Genomic DNA, 21,875 nt, shown 5'->3' on the forward strand with positions numbered 1-21,875 from the left:
CATGTTTTGAAGAAGTGGGAGGCAGAATGAAGTAGTGCGATTAGGTGACAAAAGTTGGCATTGCTTTATGTCCGGTTCCAGGTCTTTACAACAACACCCTAAACAACAACATACTTTTAAAACGACACCTGAATAACGAAAAAGTTAAATTTAACAAAAAAAAGCCCCCCCTTTTTCTACTGCCTTTTCACCCTCACCCCAACTACCCCCACCCATTTGATCCCTTACCCCCACCCTCATATATACTTACTTTAAAATTCGACTTTTTGTCGTCATTTAGGTGTCGTTTAAAATGTGTCCTTTTTTCGTTATAAATACTGGATACCTTTATGAACATTACTAGCGTTCTCCAGTAGTTGCTTTGCATGCACCTTAAGTGTTATGTGACAGAAGAGCGAACATATGCTGCCAACCACGCAAGCTCATTTCAGGAGGTCTGCTACACATAAATCAGTGCAGAGTACATATAACGGTAACTCCCTCGGTTTGGTAAAACTGTCAGGAAGCTCACGTTGCATCCATAAAGAGATTTCCAACCGTTTATCCTAAATGAATGCTCCATGACTTAATACAGTTGACTTAATCAAGTACAGGAACGGCACAGTTAGTTATGAAAGGATATTGACAATTTTCAGGGGATTCAAATACAATGTTGACTAATTTTAAAGTTGAGACAGCTGCTGAAAGACAAAGCCAAGTAGCTCAGCAGGTTTGGTAACTGTTGAGATCTTATGTTCAGAACTGCATGGAACTCTGCAGCTTTTCTAAATTTCTTATGAAAAATATGATGCGTAACATTATATGTGTATAATTGTCACATGACTGTTCATGATCTGTGCCTAGCAAGCTTAACGTTTTTTTTTTTTTAAATGATGCAATTTGGACACTTTCATGTTAAATAAATTTCCTCAGGGAAGGGTTGTAGGTAGTCTCTTTGCTCAGTTGCTTACTCCTATTTGGGCTAGGTGTGGTTAAGGGAGATTTTGTCCACCCTCATAAGGGAAATCAAAAATTGGCACCCATGGCCACATTTAGTTTTCACCAATCTTTTTCATCTGTACGCATAAATTGAAATTCAACCTTCGGAATTAGGCCAGAGGAAAGGGTCTCTCCTACACTTTTTGTGGCGCCTTGTACAGTCATTAGGAAAACTTGCTGACAATTAGTGGCGATTTGTCAAAATCCAAAAGCCAGTCTTGAAAAAAGAATTTGATAGCCAAGAGTGCAGCCGATAAGTACCCTGCACACTTTCAGGCACCTGCTTTACCAAATGGGAAAAGGCCCCGTTTCATTTACTGTGGTGCATGTGTAGGGCAAGCAGCCTCTGCACCCCCGCAGACCATCGCTGGATAGCATTTTGGATAAAATCATCCATTATTTCACATCCTTTTGCACCGGTTTCACGAGAACTCCTTAGATTATGCAATCAGATCTATTACAGTAGAAGGGGCACAGCTGAGAAAGCAGCGTTTCAATGAGGCAGGATTGAAAGCAAAGGAGAAGAGTTAATGCACGTTACAATTGCTGTCATGCATGTTATAGCAAAAAGTAAAGAATGAGCAGTGCAACTGAATTCATTGATGGGCAAGGAAGGCACTATGAGGTAGAAGTGTTACGGGCACTCCCGGGAGGAATCGAAATATATGTATTTTTAAAACAGCTGTTTAAGAAGAGCGTTTTATTTTGGGGTGGGGGCTCTGCAGCGATTGTGAAAAGAAAGCAGTTTTACGCAACATGGCTTCGTTTCTGAATGTTTCCAGGGAATGAGCGGCAGTGGCACAACTGCCAGCGCTCGTTTCTCCCCCTCCCCTGCCAAATGTTAGCTGACAGCAGTACACCTCGCGTCTTTCGCTCATGCACGCCTGGGTTGTTATCATCCGACAAACACTCACTGGGTGTGGTACTAGTTTATGTGTCACATTTGAAAAAAAATGCTGCTGCCTGTTCTGATTTAACGCCACTGCTTTGCTTGCAGTTACAGATGCTCTAGTACAATCAGTACAAGTCTTCCCTCTGAAATCATTGCGCAGTGAGCGCGTCATGATGACATGAAGAGCAAATTATTAATGCGACGTCAATTGCGATGCCGCTTATTTTATGTCTTGCATTCTGTTAAAAAAGTGAACTCGGGGCAATGTGGTAGTTAATGACTTGTTTCTTTAAGTCTAGTTCAAGCGACAGCAGGCACCACCTGGAAAGGCAGGACCCAACTGAAGATTTCAGAACTCCATAGAGAACTCCACAAATAATAACACTCTAAGAATACACATGCCTTAAATGGAACACTGAATTGAATACATGAACAGAACATTGTGATTGGTCTGGATCCACACTCAGATCTATATTACACTGTTAATCATTGTTCAATACATGCCTACCTAATAACACATAGATAAGTAGACTCAACACATTCACCCTTAACTGTTCCCCGTTACATAGTTGCCGTATTGTTGAAAACAATCTCTGCACGTCAGTATCACGATCTAACAAGTAGGAAATGGGGTTTAAATTCATCCAATGTCACCATGTTCCGATTCCCAATACCGAATTATTATTGTTCGATGGACAAATATACTACATGACTGGCCATTACTGACCAACTCCTGCCACCAAGGGAAAAAGCCATTTGACACTCCTATTCACAATGCAGCCTTATTATATTTTGAGGATAGTTCTTGTTACACGGATAAGGTGGACAACTAATAGTAGGATATACAGCACGTTCATTAGTTGACGTTCTCAAAAGCAGAAAGATGCCCAAGTGCATGCACTCACAAGGAGCAGCGTAGTAGCACTCGCCCATTTATAAAAGGTAGCTGCGCGACAGAGTGCACGACTCCCGATACATCTTTGGAGTAGCACATTATTTTGGGGAGTTGTATAAGCGGACATCATCTGGCTCACCAATTAAAATACCATATGTGGCAAACCTTTAGCGGGAATGTTTTAGCAGATGCAGCTGCTAAACAGGCAGGCACCTCCAGCTCAGTACATATCAAGACTAAACAGTGGAGCCTAAGCTCCGAGGACTAAGCTCACATTCACGATGCAACAGCAGAGATGAAAAAGGACTGATGGTCAAAGAAAAGGTCACACTTCTTGCACAAGACGGTTTGTGGCAAGATGAAGAGTCGCTGCATCAACCAAAAAATATTTGTCATACTTGCCTCATATTTATCATGTATTCGCTCACTTAGGAAATTGGGGCAAGACTGCAACCCTCAAAGCAGGCCTTCTATGCTCCAGAATGTTCTGCTATTGCACAGTCATGTTTCAGACTGTGCATCATGTGTCAGCAGAATAACGTCAGAAAGAATGTTCACGCAATGCCAGGAGCACATCCACGGCCCAACATTAAATCTGCATGTGTACTGCGCAGCTTCCACAACGCAACAATTTATAGTATGTTGTAGACCTTTTCAGACTGGGTAGAAGCCTTTCGGTGCAGAAGGACGGCCAAAACAACAAACACATGGTAAACTTTGATCAGAGACATCAAAACAGAGATTAGTGCCTCTTAGCACACCCAATGAAAGGGCAAGTTAGTGTAAGACTTGGGTACTGCCCTGAACATTCAGCATAAGTCCCACTGCCACACCATACACAGCCAGTGGGCTACTAGAGACAGAATGGGGTGTTGAAGAACTGCAAAAATTACCTCTTTCAAGAGACTGGCCTTAAGTGGCCAGAGGCCCTGCCATTAGTTTTGTTCTGCATGCACTGCAATACCATGCAAAAACAGGATCGACACCCATGAGGTGCTCTTGGATGACCAGTGCACCTTCCTCATTATTACTAGTGAACAGTTCTATAACAATATTCACCAGAAGGCCGATGTTTTGATGAACTTTTGCAAGAGACAGAGGCAACCTATTCAGCATATTCACACACAGGTGCGGAGGACTACCAAAAAGGGACCTGAAGAAGCCTGCCACTCCATTCAGCCCAGTGATCAACGTCAGTGGCACCCGGGTGGCTGGGACTGCAGGTAATCTTCGTTACAGGGGTTGCATTAAAAGGATAGAGGGAGAGAGCCACCTGGGTGTACTCAACACACTGCAAGAGAAATGTAGCACCTAATAAAGAGCAAGTTACAGCTATTTACCGTGGTAGATGGGCTGCGTTCTCTCTTGGAAATAGTAAACTGGAAATTTAAATTTAACAGAAATGACTGTAGAGGAGCAGGTAGACACCATCTTGCCAGTTTCCGCCCCCTGACCACCATCATACTGTAACAGACGGAGAAAAGCAATAAAGGGAACCTCCTCCACTGTTCCCATACCTCATCAAGTGTATGAGACACGTTATGCACCAAGCGTTCAGAATGTACCCTTGCACTGAAAGTGTAGCAGGATGTTGCATGGAAGAATGCCTATTCAATCAAAAGAAGGGACACATACATAATCAATAACACAACATACTGACCCTAAGATATCAAGAAACTATAAGCAACCACTTCGCAAATGTGGGCTGGGTATAGTATAATTAACATATACAAAGTTTCCTAAAATGTCATATTTTAATGAATTTGCTTATTCATAGCACAAGTATTAAAAAACACACACAACATATCAGTATACAATGATAAAAAGAATGATTCCACCTCACAGAATCAAGTCCACAAATGCTTGAAACCACACAGTAGCAACTTAATTTCTCTTGCTTCCTACTGCGTCAACATAGTCCAACTCATACATTTCTGTTCTTGATGTGGTAAATAACTGGACATTCTTCAGGGGCAGAAATTTGTCTTGCGCTGTCGGTAGGTCTTTTTTCGTTCCTCTATAATCCCGGTTCCTATATCTAAGGGTACATACATACAAATATTACTAAATGGGCATTTTGTGTTTTGATTACTGAACCTAGCCACACCTAATCACCAATAGGGTGCAACAAGTATGCAATTAATAATATACCTGAGCCAAAACTTGTAGCAATAAATGTCTTCAAGTTAATTAACAGTTCCAATCCTTGTTCTTCACCTTTCTAGTGGCATGGAGAGTTCACTTCTACTAGACCAATACCAAGAACCAATTTGAAAAAAAAATAACTTCAATATACAACATGGTAAACAATTATCAACTTCCTCCACCAATACAAAGATAAATAAATGCGTGGGCATGCACTTGATCCTCACCCTTGGTCATTGAGACTGGTTGAAGAGAAAGATTTACATTTCTCTCTTGAAACAAGATTGGGAAGTAAAATGTACACTTCCACCAGTGCGGGTCACTCGTTGGATTTCTTAACATAAATGGGTCTGGCAACACAAAAGACTCAATGAGTTTCAAGTGAGAAGGAGTAATGCACCTAAAAACTCTAGATTTCACAATATCCCTTACCTCAATACACACTGACTGCTTTGTTTTAATTGGACCTAGGAACCACACTATTCAAGTCCAATTCCATTCCAGATTATGCCTTTCCATGAACAATTCAATTATCCACCCTCACCACCTAGCCTATAATAAAAACAGACCCACAATTAGCCAAACTGCCGGTCACTCAATTGGCTTCCACTACTAAAAATTGCCTATAGAATTCAGCCTCCTTACCTCTCAAAAGTTGGATAAAGTGTATTACAAATTACAACCATCATAGTTCTCTGCAGTCTAGATGAAATCAGGCCGCCAAACAGAAAACACAGCACGCATCACGTCGCAATTACGAGTAGCGCGATGACGTCATCGTGTAACACGATTACATCACATAATGTGCCGTCCATCAATGTGGTCGTTGTCCTGACAACAACACAGTATAGAAGTTATCTCAGAGTCAATGCACATGTAAATCAATGCATAGAGATCATTATTGGGTATAAGAAACAACATCCAATACCTTTGTAATTACGTATAGCCAAATTATGTGGGCCTAGTTTATATCTTTATATGCCAAATGCCACAAGGCATATACAGACCAAATGACCCCCTTATATTCTAAATGGTTGAGAGGAAATGCCACACGTGACCCTTGTTTCTATGTTTCACATTTAACAATTAGATGTACAATGTACATTGAAGAAAACAAATGGATATAGCAAATACCTCACGGGAGGATAGGATGTAGATCAAGACTATGTCCTTACAATACGCTGTTCATTTGCATTTGTTAATGGCAGCACAAAGATGGTAGCTACATAGGGAAATACCAACCGGAAGTGCAAAACTCAAACCATTGGACTATTAGAAAACAGTTCTTATTTGATATTGTGCCACTCAATGTTTTCATTCAGCCCGGTCACATGTTTTTTTATTTTTTTTTTTTTAACAAGAGTTTCTGCTCCAAATTAGTTAGTTTCCTATTAATTTCTTCCTGAGTTCTCCCTTTAACCTTCTTCAAAATACACCACTCAAATTCCATGAAGGAATGACCCTTCGACTCAATAGAACGGCCACTGGGATAAGGAGCGCATCACGGACTCCGGTGCAGCCGTGGCGCATGTAAAGTGACTGGTGAGACACAGCTTACAAGACACTGTAGCATGAGCACCGAGGGTTGCTCGAAAGACGGTGGAATTATCAGGCTGAGAATCAACATACGCTCCAGAGGAATAGACCCGTGTGTGAAGAACAACAAGCAAACCAGAGCATAGTAGGCGGCCGTCTAAGTGAGAAGAGAACGAACTGCCAAGGACAAGAACACAACCACTCGGGTTACGAAAATACCATCAGAAGCCAGTGATTATCAGCTGGCGAGGCGACACGGGCCCGCACAACGTCACGGCCCAAGGAATCAACGCTGTGCAACTAAGGATCTGCCATAAGACACGTACACAGAAGGCAAAAAAGGCTAGCCGGCACACACCCTCTGAGAATGAGAATGAAACTCTCCCAAGATGAAAGTATTGCACAAGGACCATGCCCAGTTTTTCGAAACTCCAGAAGAGGTGGACAACTGGCTGGATTCCCAGAATATGCCGTCTGAACAGCGAAATCGAGAAGGCGAGGAGAGCGATAAGTGACACATTGATGGGGGCGCCGAGGTATAACTGGAGGGCTGGGAGACCTATGCCGATTGACAGAAAGTGGGAGTGATGCGCGTTGTGCATGAAACAGCAGAACAGGGAACGATCTAACCCTCCCCCCCCTCGTGGTATAGTATCCACCTGCAGCGCTCCGAGTACCGGCAAGGCGCCGCAAAGAGAGGGAGACAGGAGCTGGGCAATTGTTGGGGCTAGTTTTGGGGGGAGGAGACGGTGTGTTGAGCAAGTTGGGAAGGGGAGGCCTACAGTTACGCACCATGGAAGGGAGGACACAAGGGAGAGCTTAGTCTGGAGGTTTGGCAACCTGGATACAATGGGTGACGTGAGGATAGTAACCTGGATTTCAAGGGGTTTGAATAATTATATAAAACGCAACAGAGTTATGACATATTTAAAACGACAAAAAATTGCAAGAAACCCACTTCAAAGAAAAGCAAGCTACAGATTAGAAAATGGAAAAGGACAACCATAGGAGCAACATAGTATGCATATGCCAGAGGGGTTATAACTTCGATAAAACCACATGTCCTGTTTAAGATTCCGCAATCAACAGTGGACAAAGACAGGAGGATGGTACTGATTAGAGGGCTGGTAGAAAACAGAGAAGTATGCATAATCAACACGTATGCCCCAAATCTAGATACCACAGCTTACTTCAAGTCCCTGTGTACAAAGATTAGCACCTACATTGATGGCACAGTAGTGTGGGGCGCGGGGGTATTTTAATTGTACGTTGGATCCGCTATTGGATAGGTCAGACACGTAAATTGCACACCCGACCCCGGCAACAAAGCCTTGAACACCTTGTTGCAAACCTTCAGGTGGGCAGATATAAGGGGAGAGCGCTACCCACAGAAGAGAGAATTTTCACACTTTTCCGCTCCACAAAGCTTAAATACGAGGCTTGACTACGTGTTTATGGACTCAAAGGAGGAGACACAAGCAGACTATAAAGCTATAGTCCTATCAGATCATGCCCCGCTGGTGGTCACATGGCAGATCAGACTACCCAGGGCTAGAATGCCAACATGGAGATTGAGGACGGAATCACTAAAAGATACAGAGTTCTGAGGGGAGGCGAAATAAAAGAATACTTTGAATTTAACACGGGCAGTGAAGATTCACCACAAGAGCAATACAAGGACGGGATGGGCAAGTACAAGACACCCAGGAAGGTGTAAATGCATGCTTCTTGGACTATTATAAAAGGTTATTATATGCAGATCCCATCGAGGAAGAAGGATAGATATACAGGAAGCCTTAGAGGAAATCACACTCCCCAAACGCGAATAAGCGGAAAGAGAAAGCCTTGAAACCCCAATAACGATAGAGTAACTGGAACAAGAGATCAAGCTACTACCCGCCAGTAAGGCTCATGGGGCAAATGGGCTCCCTAGCGAATTTTATAAAGCTTACAAGAACGAAATAAACCCCCCCCCCCCCAGACCCAATGTTAGCAATGCTCAAGGAGGCGTTGGGTAGAGGTTAACTGCCCGAGTCCCTACGAGAGCCGATCATTATTCCACTCCTCAAACCCAATAAACCAGACACGGAATGCCGGTCATATAGATCCTTATCACTGCTCAATCAGGACAGTCAGATCCTGACGGCAGTTATGGCAAACAGGCTAAAACCAATCATAAGCAAACTGGTATATACGGACCAGGCGGGTTATGTGCTATATAAGAACATAACAGAAAACTTAAGGCGACTCCTATCACATCATGGACCACACCCAAGCAAGTTTGCAAGAAGCAGTAATATAGTTTCACTAGATGCGGTTAAAGTGTTTGACTCTGTTAAGTGGCCCTGGTTGCTGGCGGTTTTGGAAGAATATGGGTTGGGTCCACATATCTGAGATAGGTGCAATTATTATACAGTGAGCCGGTGGCACGAGTTAAAACGGTCGCCAATATCTCAGAACAGTGGCAGCTAAGTAAGGGCACCAGACAGGGTTGCCCGTGGTCCCCGATGCCATTTATTTTAGCATTAGAACCCTTGGCAGCACACTTGAGGCAGCAATATGGGGAAGTGGGAATTACCGTTATAGGAGAGAAACACCTGATATCACTATACGCGGATGACATGTTACTGTACCCGAGGTACCCGGAACACAACCTGCAATACATTTTGGAGTTAATGGCACGATATGCGATGTCAGGCATAACATTTAACTCACAAAAGTCGAGTATATTGCCCCTGGGAGATATGCAAGAACAACGAAACAAGAATTGCTGATATTACCGATAGCTTGGGAAACAGAGACGTTTCGATACTTAGGAATAGATGTATACCATAACCCTGAAGTAAAACACAGACGGAATACTGAAAAGACGGTTTCCAACATAGAAAAAAAGAATGGCATCCTGGGCTAAACTACCATTAAACCATGATGGGGAGGGTGGAGTTATTAAAAATGGTGGTGCTGCCTAGGCTACTACATTGCTTCGCAAATGTCCCACACGAGGTACCCAAAAAATTCTTCTCTAAATTACAAAGCATATGCAGGGTATTCATGTGGCATAACTCGAGGAACAGGATAGCATTGGGGAAACTGCAAAATACACATGTGCAAGGCGGCATTAGATTACCAAACTTCGAAGTGTACCATCTGGCTAGCCAGCTACAATATGTAACCAGATGGCTTTCAGAAGGACGAACAACTAAATTTAAACTGTTAGCGCTGAAAGCTCTCTGTATTACCTGAATGAAAGAATGTGGTTACCAAACCAACGTAGGGTGGGAGAAGGCAGACTGCTGAGATTGGCAGGTAACGTATGGCGTAGAGCCTGCCAGTTGATGGGTAACCCGGACATGTGGTCCCACAGATACTGCTAGTTGCGCTGAATGGAATAGACGATCAAAACGAGGTTGCGTATTAGGCAGAAATGGGAACCGGTGGGCATAAGGTCAGTCGGGGATGTTTGGACAGAGGGACAACCTAGGGAGTTTGATAGATTGGTGGTGGAAGCAGGATTACATCGGGCCAATATATTACATATTCCAGGCTAATGCAGACTATAAAGTGTACGTGGCCCAAAACGGTGTCGACCAAGCAGCCAAATACAACGTTAGACATTTTATGACTTGTCTGAAGGAGGCCACAAAATATCCCGCATTTATGAGCTTTTGATGTCCAAGACAAGGAAAGCAAACAAGATTAGATTGGGAGGACGACGACGTGGGGGCGCAAATGGAGGCTGGGGTGTGGAGTAGAGCACAGGGATACCACAAAAGGGTGTCAAGAAACGCAGTTCAACAGATCCAGTTATATGTCACTCACAGATCATACATGACACCCCGCAAAATAGCTAAATTCCACCAGGCAGATCTAGACATGCCCGAAATGCGGAGAGTTAGACGCAGGAATGGCACATATGTTTTGCTTGTGCCCTGAAATAAGGGAGTTTTGGGGGGGCGGGGGGGTCGTATCATGGCAGAAGTGGAGATTACCCTAGATGTAAGCACCCCCTGTGTATGTCTTTTAAGGGGTTCCCGAGGCCGAAAAGAGCCAAACATGTAAGAAAACTCAAAGACCTAGCGTATATACGAGCCAAACGCAGGATAGCAATGAGTTGGAAAGCGTGCACAAGACCGTCAGCACATACATGGTGGCTTCATCTGAAGAAATGGGCAGAGGCGGAAACTAAGGTATGGCAAGAGGCGATGAGGGGAGATTGGGAGGCAGAAGCTGGAACATTGGTGGCTTGGAGACATGGTGGCCACAATATCAATCTCGGATTGGGATAATGGGGAGAGCGGGCCTTGATAGGAACGTAATAGACACAGACTCTCGGGTAATGTGTGCAATAGATGAGCGAAGTGAGGTGTAGATCGGAGGGAGGGGGGGGTGAGAAAAACAAGGGAAAAAAGTTACATGAAACTGTCAAGATGTTCTGAATGATGTGAACTGTTTATTATACTTTAAATTACACTAGATGTAAAATCTAATAAAAAAATGTTTGTGTTGAAAGATTGGGAGAGGGTATGGAGGGTCCTGGGACAAGAAATAAAACAAGCAATGGAAAATTAATGGGAAGCTCAAGGTGGTAGAAATAATGAAGAGGCAGGGCAGGAAAGACCAAGGAGAAGAGGCAGTGAGAACCCCGTCACAAGAGGCAGTGAGGAGGGACAGACCAAGAAATAGACCAGATTTAATTGTGGTATTATAAGATCAGAATAATACTAAAAAGGGGGTAGAAAACAAAATAAACACGCAGATGCCTCTTATACATAAAGGAGTAGGGGTAACGCAGTATGTGCCATGGCATCAAAGGGACGAAATAAATTAGATTAAAGCTCTCTCCCAGCTTATAGCCGGAGGTAGTAAATGGATCTATGAATTTGAAAAACAAACAGCAGGGGTAGCCTTAGCACTAGGAGACCTAAGGTGTTACTTGTCGCCATAGTTGGGGGGACACATGGTTAAGGGCTGGGTACCCCGAGATAAGTTTGGCAGATAATGAATATGATGGAGCAGCCTTTAATGAGGTAAGGGCAAGGGTATGGGATGCCCTATGAAGGATGTAGCCAGATACGCCCGACTTACATTCTTAAATGTAATGTACAATGGATGAGGAGGACGCAGTTAGGTTTATTCTTAAGTTACAGGAAACGTGGAGCACCATTTTTCTAATTTATCATAAAGAGGTGATTACCAAAAAAGAACCAGAAGGCACTAGATAAAATCGAGGAAGTTGAAGCCAAAGGGTGGGCGGAGATACAAAGTATAATAGTCCACCATTTTAAGAGATCAAGGAGCGGGACAGTGAAAACAGCACAGAAGCGGCAAACGGACGAGGCAAAATTAGTGGAAAAGAAACTAAATAAGGTGGCCATCCAAGCACCGGTGACGGCCCCGGTTCAGGGTGAAAGGACATGAGACACTTGTGCATCCCACAATTGCAGCAGTATGGGGTGAAGGAGGACAGGGGCAGTGCGGAAGGCAGTACTCCAACCCACAGTGGCAGCATGAAGGAGCACCAAGGGGAAGAGGAGGAGTTTGAGGAGCAAGAGCAGGAGGCTTTGGGGGGGAGGCAGGAGGGTCTGGGGGGAGAAAATGGGGCCCCGGGGAGGATTGGGGACATCACAGGGCTGGTATTGTGAGAGATGGGGAAATTTCGCAAGAGAATGCAGGAACAGGCCTGGGATGGGATTTAATTATGGGCCATTGCCTCCAGGGCAGGGATTCCAAGGGCCTCAAGGAATGGGACAACAGCAATGTGGGCGAGGGGGTCAAAATCAGTTCCCTTATGGGGTCCGACAGGCAGGGGCAACAACCGCAGCAGGGTGAGGGGGAAACAGGCACCCCATTCCAAGGAGTTAAATGGCGGGGGCGGCCCTTTTTCATGCCCCGGCACAAATACAATTCTGATTAGGACAGCCCACAGAGAGCACTTGCATGTCCAATCCTATTGACAACCGCACACCCTGAAAAGGAGCCCTTTGTGGAGGCGGAAATAAGCAATTTATATTTATGGTAGATCAGGAGCAACTAAATCATGCATTATGGAGGGGAACTTTCCATTATCAGGTAAAACTGTTGACATGCAGGGATTCCGGGGGGCATTTCTCCAGTTCCATACACTGAGGATCTGGATAGAAAAGTGGGAGGGAAGGTAGTACGAGCCCCCTTGTTAAAATACAGAGAGTTCCACAGTTAACTTGTTGGGTAGGGATCTGCTCAGTAAACTACATGCAACTGTATAATTCACAGATCAAGGGGTAGTGTGTTCCACTACACAGATGACTGTAGCTCGAGCAATGGTAATAATAAATGCAACAGCAAGGAGTCAGTAGTCCCAGACATATTGGACTATGGTATCAATGTATTAGCAAACAGTGCCTCAAATTACAACAAAGTGTTGGTGAGTGCCCACAAATGTTATTTTCTGACCCACGGTGCCACCCGAGATGGTGGCAGAGACAATACTGTCATTAGATTTGCCAAGGACTAGTAGTGTCAGACAAAAGAGTAGTCCTGATTGGAACAGACCAGGAAGGGTGCGAGCGGAACACAGTACTATGCGTAGACCTGACAGTACAATTGAAGGAAATGACTGATGAGGTGTTATTTGAGGACAATTAGCAAAATGGGGAGATGAAATCTGCATCTCCCATGACTTCGTTGTGCAGTAGAGGAAGGTACAGTGCACCCCGATGGCAGTGGTGACCAGCCTACTTTCTGAGGACATGCGATATGTGCCAGCACAATTATGGACTATTAATCCACATGATGTTGGGTTACTGAGAGATGTGACCCCAGTACAGATTACATTGAAGTCAAGAGCACTACTACCGAGGGTGCGGCAGTACCCGCTGTCAAGGGAAGCAGGGGAAGGGATAAAAGGCACTATTCAGGCTCTATTAGAGCAAGGGATCATTGTGCCATCCACGTCCCCGTGTAATACAGCCATATGCCCAGTCAAGAAAGAAATAGGGGGTAGTTGGGAGGATGATCCAGGATCTACGGCCTCTTAATGATGTGGTGCAAAAGGAATTTCCGGTAGTTCAAAAATCGGGCGACTATCCTATGTAGCATTCCCAAGAAAGCGACATGGTAATGTGAAAGTCCAAGTATTTTCAATAGAGTACTGCATGCCGGCTTGGGAAATATTCAGATGCCTAGCACAATCTTCCAGTATGTGGATGATCTGCTGGTATGTAGTAAAAATGAACAATGCAGTACAGGGCAGATAAAAAAGATACAACTGCCACAATACTGCCAACAGGAGGTACTATACTTGGGACAACTCAAATGGGGAAAAGGTATTGCCAGATAGGGCAGCACCACCCCTAGGCCCAGTACTGTCAAGGAAAATGGCTTATGCAATTATTGTAGGGCATGGATCCAAGACTATGCAGTCTACACAAGGCCGCTGTTACAAAGTCTCAGGGAAGGACAGAAGACATAATTGTAAATTGGAATGACTGACAAAATGAATAGACAATTTTTGAGGACTAAGATGTACGGCCTCTGTTTAAGCAACTCCAGATTATACACAGGAGTTATATGTTGGGGGGTCATCAACAATTGACCAGGAGACATGACAGAGGCACACAGGGGCAGTAGTGGTGCGCGGTAAAGGGGGGGAAGAAATAGTGACCACCCATGTAGCAAGCAAGACACAGTTGCATACACAGCATTGCCCATATTACAACTGGACAATTATTACATGGGGAGCTGATCAGCCCCAGCTTTCAAGGTCCATATGAGGTGGTGTTCTGTACTCCTCTCGCAGTCCGTGTAAAGGAGTTAAGATATTGGGTGCATCTCTCAGATGTCCGAAGAGCACCTGAGACAAGGCAAAGCTCAGTAAGGACATAGCCAAAGAAGAGACATTTTTAAGGATCCATGCCAGGGTGGTGTGCAGTGGCACATGGCAGATTTTCTTTTATTGTTCTTTTATTTTTTGTCTTTTTTTCAATTTTTTAAACTCCAGAACCCTGTTGGCCCTGGAGGGAAAAGGGACTCTCCCTCACCCCTTCTCTACCTCCCCCTCTCTCCCTCTACCCCCCCTCCCTCTTTCTTGATAACCTTTTCTCCTCTCCAGGGACAAGCAAGGATGCCTGGCAGACATGTTCAAACCTCTGTTATGTAGGGATAACGTTAAAAAGAACATCATTGGTTCTAGGGTTATACATTATGCTTTTTAAGTAACATATGGTTTTGTACGATACTGGTCATGGTTGTTGGAGTGGATGCAGGTATCTGTTATATGGGGTGGCCATATTAAAAAAAAAAAAAAAAAGGGTGGGGTGGACAGTTGGAAATACTAGTATGACTAGGTCTATGATGAAGAACAATCACAAAATGTCTCACTTTTTGCTGGCCACTCTTTACAAGTTTTCTGAGATGAATAAAACAGGAAGTACGATTTATATAAGCGGTTGGGCTTCGCCGCCATATCGGACATAGAATATGCAGAATGCTCCAGCAGCTGGTACTCTGATATGTGTACTGCAGGAACAAATTTGATAAATGAAAGCCGTTACGTGTAACCACGTATCAGGGGCTCCTAAGGTTTTAGTTCCACATCCAGTCCCATTTACAGAAGCAAAATGCCTGGTACATCTTGCACTATGTAGAATAAAGCACACATTCCAGGCACACAGCGTGCAGTAGAGGAACATTGATCTAGACGCAGCGTTATGCAATGGCAACATGAAATACAGCAAGTGTCTACAAGTACCATATTTTTCCTTGGGAGGTTACTCACATGTCAACGACAATGGCAAGGCACCACAGTGACGTGCCCGGCAGATGGACTGATCGAGTACAGCAAAGACACAATAGCCTGAGTAGAGACTATGTGTGCACAAATGTGGTCCCAATACATAACAACGCTGACATGGATTGCAACAATGGAGAAGCCAGTGCGAATACATAGAGCCATAGACTATGAACTTTGTTTTAGCAAAGAAGGAACAGTTCCTGTTGGCGCAAACACACAGTGCAACCATCCCCGATATTACGAAAGGTACAGCAGCAGTGATGGATTACTACTGAGTTTGTGGCCGACAAGCCTACTTGCATTTCCCACCCTCCTGGAGGGGCAAGCGCTCACTGGCCACCCCGCACTCAGAGCTACTAGTAATCCTGCAAAAACACCTGAAGGGAGACTAAATACCGGTTAAGGTGCCAGCAGCCACTCCAGCACCTAAAGAAGCAGGAAGAAACTTGCAGACACATAAGATTTTTGTATGCTGCCAGAAAAAGGACGATTTCAACAGCGGGGAAGAAAGAAGAGATCGGACCCGACGAGTATCGAAATCGCAGCAGAGACTTTTTCCATCTTTTATGCTCCTGGGTTACAAGCAGCTCCTAACGCCAAGTGGGTTCAGATAAGTCCAGCTGGCCAATGACAGAAAATGGGTTCAACAGCATCCAAGTAGAGCTCCATGCATTGAGACTCATGACCATGCAAAACAGCTACATGTTGGATTTGCTAATGCCCCTTATAATTAGGGACACCCCTAAGTGGCTAGAGGGGTGCATTTACTCTGGTGTGAGCGCAATTAGGGGCACCCCTTTACCCCTGTAAATTGGGCTACCCTTACAAATTTCCTCCCACAAATAAATTCTTACACACTCATGTGTTACCTATTCACCATGTGTTACCTATTCACCTCCCTGGAACTCAGGAGTCGAGTCCTAGCAGCACTTTAACAAAACAAAGAGGACTTTCTCTCCACCTTAACGCAACTGCATCAAAATGAATAGACTAACAATTTACTTGTCATGGGCCAGGAACACGATCGGTCCCAGGAGGATAGCTCAGCAGCAACGTGCTCGCCTTGGAAACAAGACGACACGAAGCAACACAGGTTCAATCCCTGGGCCTGCGCTTTGAAACCTCTGGGTATGAAGTGCGTTATAAATAACCAACTCGGACATATTCCTTTAACAGCACCTCAATGCCTCGGGCTGTGTGAGCGCTTTAAAAATGCGAAGATTTTTTATATCCCGGACGAGCCCCCAATTTGTAACCGTTTATTGATAAGCCACCCTCAACACAGGAGTTCCTTCCCTCCCCACTCAAGTGGTTATGCAACAAACTATTTACAGATTTTTTTAAAGCCCTATCTCATACAGATGCCCCTTGGATCGCTCTCCCCAGAGCCAAGAATGAGCCAAGAACCAGGCCGAAGATATCAAAAACCACTTTATCCGTGGCAAACACAAATCACAAAAGGGAGTTAAAAAAAAAAGAAACAAATTTCTTACTTTCTGCAAATTTCACTTCACAAAAGAATTACACTGATCAATAACAAAAGGCACTTATGTAATGTTGTGCGCGTTTAATTTTCCTGCAGGCTTGAAAGGGTAGCAGTATGATTTCAAGATTGGTAAAAATACTTATGGCAGTAGAATTTTGCCAACACTTTTGGTTTAAAACAAAGGGCGATGTATCGCTTTGTTTTTCAGACCCCCCCTGCTTTGGCCTAGGTTGGGAAGTCGACAGAAAAATTGGAATGCTTTGGGGAATTTTGGATTTCAGACCCCCCTTACTGAAAGGCCTGCGTTGGGGAGGCTGAATTTATTTAAGAACAAAGACATCCCTCTTACTTAAAGAAGTCGGGGTCAGCTGAATAAGGATTAGTCAATTAACGTATAGGCTATAATTTTCAGCGCACACTGGGAAGTGAGTTTTGTTATTTTCAAATTTTAACTAACTTCACCCTGTAGTCTTCTGCCAAATGGGGAATTAAAATATATTTGGTTAAATAGGCTAAGGATGTACACAGTTTTGCCCCCCTGCCCACTATATAAAAAGGGAAGAGATTCAAGGCAAGCAGATTCCCTCACCTTTTAGTTTCCCCAGGGCTGAGTTTTACTTAAATAGCAAGCCTCAGTTTAAGGTTCAAGAAAGCCAGCTGCATCTCAGGACACTCTGGAAAGATAGGGCAGGGGCCTGTTCACTCTCAAAAATGGCCTACCGCTCTCCTTCTTTAGGTCAGTTTTGAGGCCTTCCTAGAAATAGACAGCTCCACCCAGATGCACTCTCAGCAATCTCCTCTGGTGTCTCCTTACAGCTGTCATATGGTAGGTTTCAGCAGCCTTCCTGATGGTCTGTCACTCTGTCCTGTATTTGTGTTTCCTTTTTCTGCCCACCTGTCGTAGTGCAGTCCCCACCAATTGTACAATCATGACAAGTACCCTGCAATAATCCCTGCCACTAGGATTGGACAGTTACCCTTCTCTCTCCTCCTAAACCCAGCCTCCAAGTCGGGATTGGTTGATTTGTCATCATTCTTTGTTCAACTTTTTGGCAAAAACTAGTTATGCATCACAACTAGCAACTGCTATACTAAACAGATTCCGTCTCCACTAATCATGGGGAAATTAGAAAAGCTGACCATCATAATCTGTATCATGTAGCAGGGCCATGTGGGACCTTTCAGCCGTTTCCATAAAAAGCACAACAGTTATGAAGGTGTACGTTATTAAGCATATCCCTAATTTCAATTTCCACCGATTCACCAACTCTCACATTTAGAACATGTTCAGATCACCCCGAAACATACTTTAACTGGTACTTACAGTTCCCAGAATCACAGGAAGAATTTTATATCCCCAAAAATCACCTGTAAAATTACATTTTAAAAAAAAAATAATAAGGTACATAGATGAAATCCATCTGCCTTAGGGTGGCTGAGAAAAATGCCTAGATAATAGTCCTAGATGATGATAATCCTTTAAAATAAATTGTGAATCTTCATGTGAGACAAATGGTCCTGCTCCTGGCCATTTGTTTTCACTGGGTGAGCGTGTACCTTTATCAGTTTCCTTTGTGTGGGAAGCTTGCTCTTTAAAGTGGGTGCCCCCATTTTCACACATATTAGACATGCTCCAGCCAAGGGTGACTTTTCTTGAGTTCCATGCTTTCAAAGCCCAGCAGGTCTAGAGAATACTGAATTTCAATGCCTTTAGCAGGACATTTGTATTGCAGTTTCTCATTAGATGGGAGATGCGACATCCAGGCTGGGTGTGGGAGTTTTCCGCGTGAAGTTTTCCCCACAGCTAGCAAAAGGGTCTGCCTTGGATTTTTTTCATGAAGACAAAGTGGCTCTTCAAATGTCACTGGAGTTTTGTGGGTGAAAAATAATATACGTTGCTCTTTGTCAACCCACACATTTTTTGTTTTCCTGACATTTCTGTGAGCGGTTATATTTCATTCACTTATTTTTAAAACATTTTTATTTGCACATGCAGGTCGTTTTCGTTTTCAATGTTTAAAAATCATGTTTTCCAGGTGACAGGGATCTTCGATTCCTCCCGCTTTTGTAAATTAAAATGCTACTTATCTGGTAATGTTAGGTAAACCCCTTTCCACATGGCTCCTTAATTTTACTTGAAAAGCAAAACAAAACAAAGGCCAGGCTGTTTTGTTTCAGTGTTTAAAATGCGGCCATTCATGTGCAATGGACTTCTGTTTGTGGCTTTTAAATGCACCCCACAGCGCAAACACCCACAAAGACCATACAATACTAGCAGTCTCCTCCAAAAATGTTAGTTTCTGTAAAACTCCTGGTACAATCAAAAACAAACTTAGCAAATTCATATTATGGCATAACCTCAAGCTAACAATAACAAGAAACACAGTATGTTGGAAGCATGGATCGAGAAGAAAATATTCTACATATATTAACTTTCAGTTAAAAATAAGACATTTGCTGATGTTCAACAAAAATACTGTCTACCAAATGAAGAATACGGTAATATCTAAAACTAAATCGAAGTCATAAACTTAGGCCAAGAGACGAATCACTAAATAATACGACAAAGGGCTTTCGGCTGAAAAGCAAATAATGCCAATACATTCTATGAAAATAGAATCCACAATCCACATGAACACAGCAACAATAAAGCAGCTCTACCTCCGATAAGAAATGGGAACAAAATGTAGGCATCGATCTTGATATCACCCAATGGGAACAAATATGTAAAAGAATTAGCACAGTGTTGAGGGCTGCGAGTAAAATCACAAACCCTACTCTATGTACTACACTGGGCTTTATGATCAGCAGACAGTATAGACAAGGCCAAAATCATAAAGACAGCCCAACGTGGTGGAGATGTAAAGTCCCTCAAATAGTAGGCACACTTGAGCACATACTTACCAGATTTTGGAAGTAGGTAGCACAGTCTCTTTTAATTAAGCATTCTACAACTGAACCGTGAAATCACATTAAAAGAACTTTGTATCAGCACCCTGAATAAAGACAATGTTCCATGGGGGATACAATGGTCCAGAATTCTGCTCTCCCTCTCCCCCTCCCCCTCACTGTCGATAGATGCAAGACAGTCGATCTCATTACGGAAGATTCTGAGACAACCCGCTAGATTCTTGCGGCTCCCTGTCAGACCAACCGAAGCACAATTAACCGTCACCCTCAAAACATACCGCGAGTTCAGCTAAGAACTCAGATCGTACTGTAGACCTAGACGAACCAGCAATACCACAGCTATACTTACAAAAGTACATACACGACACTCTCCAAAGCTCTGTTACATGAACCTCTGTTGCTCTGCACCATTCTCTCTGCCTCACAATCTCTCCTTCTTTCCTCTTCTACCCAAGAACAAACGAGTATCAAACTAGGCCAGAATAAGGCCTACAAAGGAGACTACCAGTTATTCACTTCAAAACAATCATTGTTGACAGAGGATTAAAATCAGGAATCCGAAAACTCTACAAAGCAAAATATAAGAGATCTGTGTCAGAACATTGGCTCATGTTGCGTGATCAGACATACACTGTATGTATGTATGTAACCATGTAATGGTAGCACCCAATAAATACCTGCCTTCCAACTTCCTCACAAATATACCGAATACTAGCCTAGTTGGGAGTGAATACACAGGAGCGCATGAAGATTGCCCAAGGCCATTAGGGTGCAATATGAATCAGCAAAACATATGTAGAAATGTTTGTTGTTCCTTGCATAACCACTAAAAATATGTTTTAAATCCAAAAAGCATGTCCTTAAAACGTAGTGTGACAAGACAAAGTGAAATTTACGAGTACACCGTCCATGCATTTATCAGCAACAGTTTTTCTTTGCAAGATTACCTAATAATACCGTGTACCCAATCTTATTCTGAAATGTTAGAAACACGCGATGAAATACAAACACGTCGATTGCTATATTAAATGATCAAATGAATTCATGCACTGGCCAAATGAATCCATGCACTGGCCTAAAGCGCGTAAGGATAATAACACGAAGTCCCACACCAGAAACATGCAGATCTATTGAACTATTACCGCAGCCCTGTTGCGTTTTAGACATTAAAATGGCTTCATGATAATGGAAAGCAGGGATTACAGGCAAAAGAAACATGGTCAACATACACATCTATCATTATACAGCTTGGCACTGTCAAGTGTTATCAGCGATATGAAAAAATTTAATAGAAAATATATATTAATTGCCACGAACGTATGAAAGACCGGTCATGGTCTGGAAAGCGTTCTGCCATATGGCAATGACCGACTGTGAAGTGGTCTACGAGTGACAGTTCGAACTCCTGTGTCAAAGCCAGCTGTTTCAAAGTGACAGTGGGGGTTTCACAGTGACAGTGGGGCAGCTCGCCTCCTATTGGTCACGGTCTGAAGAGTTCTTACCCCAGGTCCTCAAGTGCTTCCAACACGTCACTCTCCATCATGCCGTCACGTTCCATGATAAGCCCGTCACACCGGCCGGCGCGCGGCGGCCGCAGAGAGGCCAGCGCCACTGGGAGTCCGAAAACAAGAAGGGGAAAGGGAAGCAAAAGATTTCAGAGGCCGGGGGAGAAGAGACAATCCGGCGAGGGGCAGCGGCTGCCTGGTGCCTTGGCAGTAGGGTAAAGGGGCTGACAGGCTGGTATGTGCTCGCGCTTCACTTGTTTCCAGTTCTGGGCTGCGCGCGGCTGTCCGTTTCCAAGCGTCCAACCGATGCTCCTTCAACCCTGAATCGCCGCTGCCGGGTTGGCATGTCAGCGGGTCCACGCGCATGACCTCCGACCCGGGCTGTTCTCGAATATGCCTGAGCACATAGTCATCCTTCTACGAGTGCAGTAGCGAAAAACAGGGGTGGAGGCCCATTGTAGGAAGATCGCCGGCTCTATTGATGTGGCGCTCCAACACACAAAAGCCTTACGGCTGCTGAGTAGAAGAAGGAAGCGTCAATGGGAAAATAATATGGCAGGTCTCAGGACAGCCCGCCAGGGCCTGACAAGGACCCACGCCAGGCGGATCACACGTGGAGCAGCTGGGGAGGGGAAGACAAACCCGCTGAGTTTGGAGCGGCTTCAGTGCGTGAAAACTGCTGCGTCACTACTGGAGCCGTCGATGGGGTCCGCAGTGCGGTCTCGGAGGCGGAGAAATATCTGAATTTGCTTTCTTAT

General features: G+C 44.0%; 1 protein-coding gene across 1 annotated transcript in view; it reads right to left on the bottom strand.

Moving 5' to 3' along the window:
* FAM98A (family with sequence similarity 98 member A) overlaps positions 1–21,494 on the bottom strand; it is a 435,025-nt gene extending 413,531 nt beyond the window's left edge. Inside the window, exon 1 of the mRNA XM_069607916.1 lies at positions 21,115–21,494. Coding sequence (XP_069464017.1) covers positions 21,115–21,170 — 56 coding nt within the window. The 5' untranslated portion in view covers positions 21,171–21,494. The remainder of the gene's footprint in view (positions 1–21,114) is intronic.
* Between the last annotated feature and the right edge of the window lie 381 nt (positions 21,495–21,875).

The sequence above is a fragment of the Ambystoma mexicanum genome, chromosome 4q (genome assembly GCF_040938575.1).
Source record: "Ambystoma mexicanum isolate Mex_15411 chromosome 4q, UKY_AmexF1_1, whole genome shotgun sequence".
NCBI lineage: Eukaryota > Metazoa > Chordata > Amphibia > Caudata > Ambystomatidae > Ambystoma > Ambystoma mexicanum.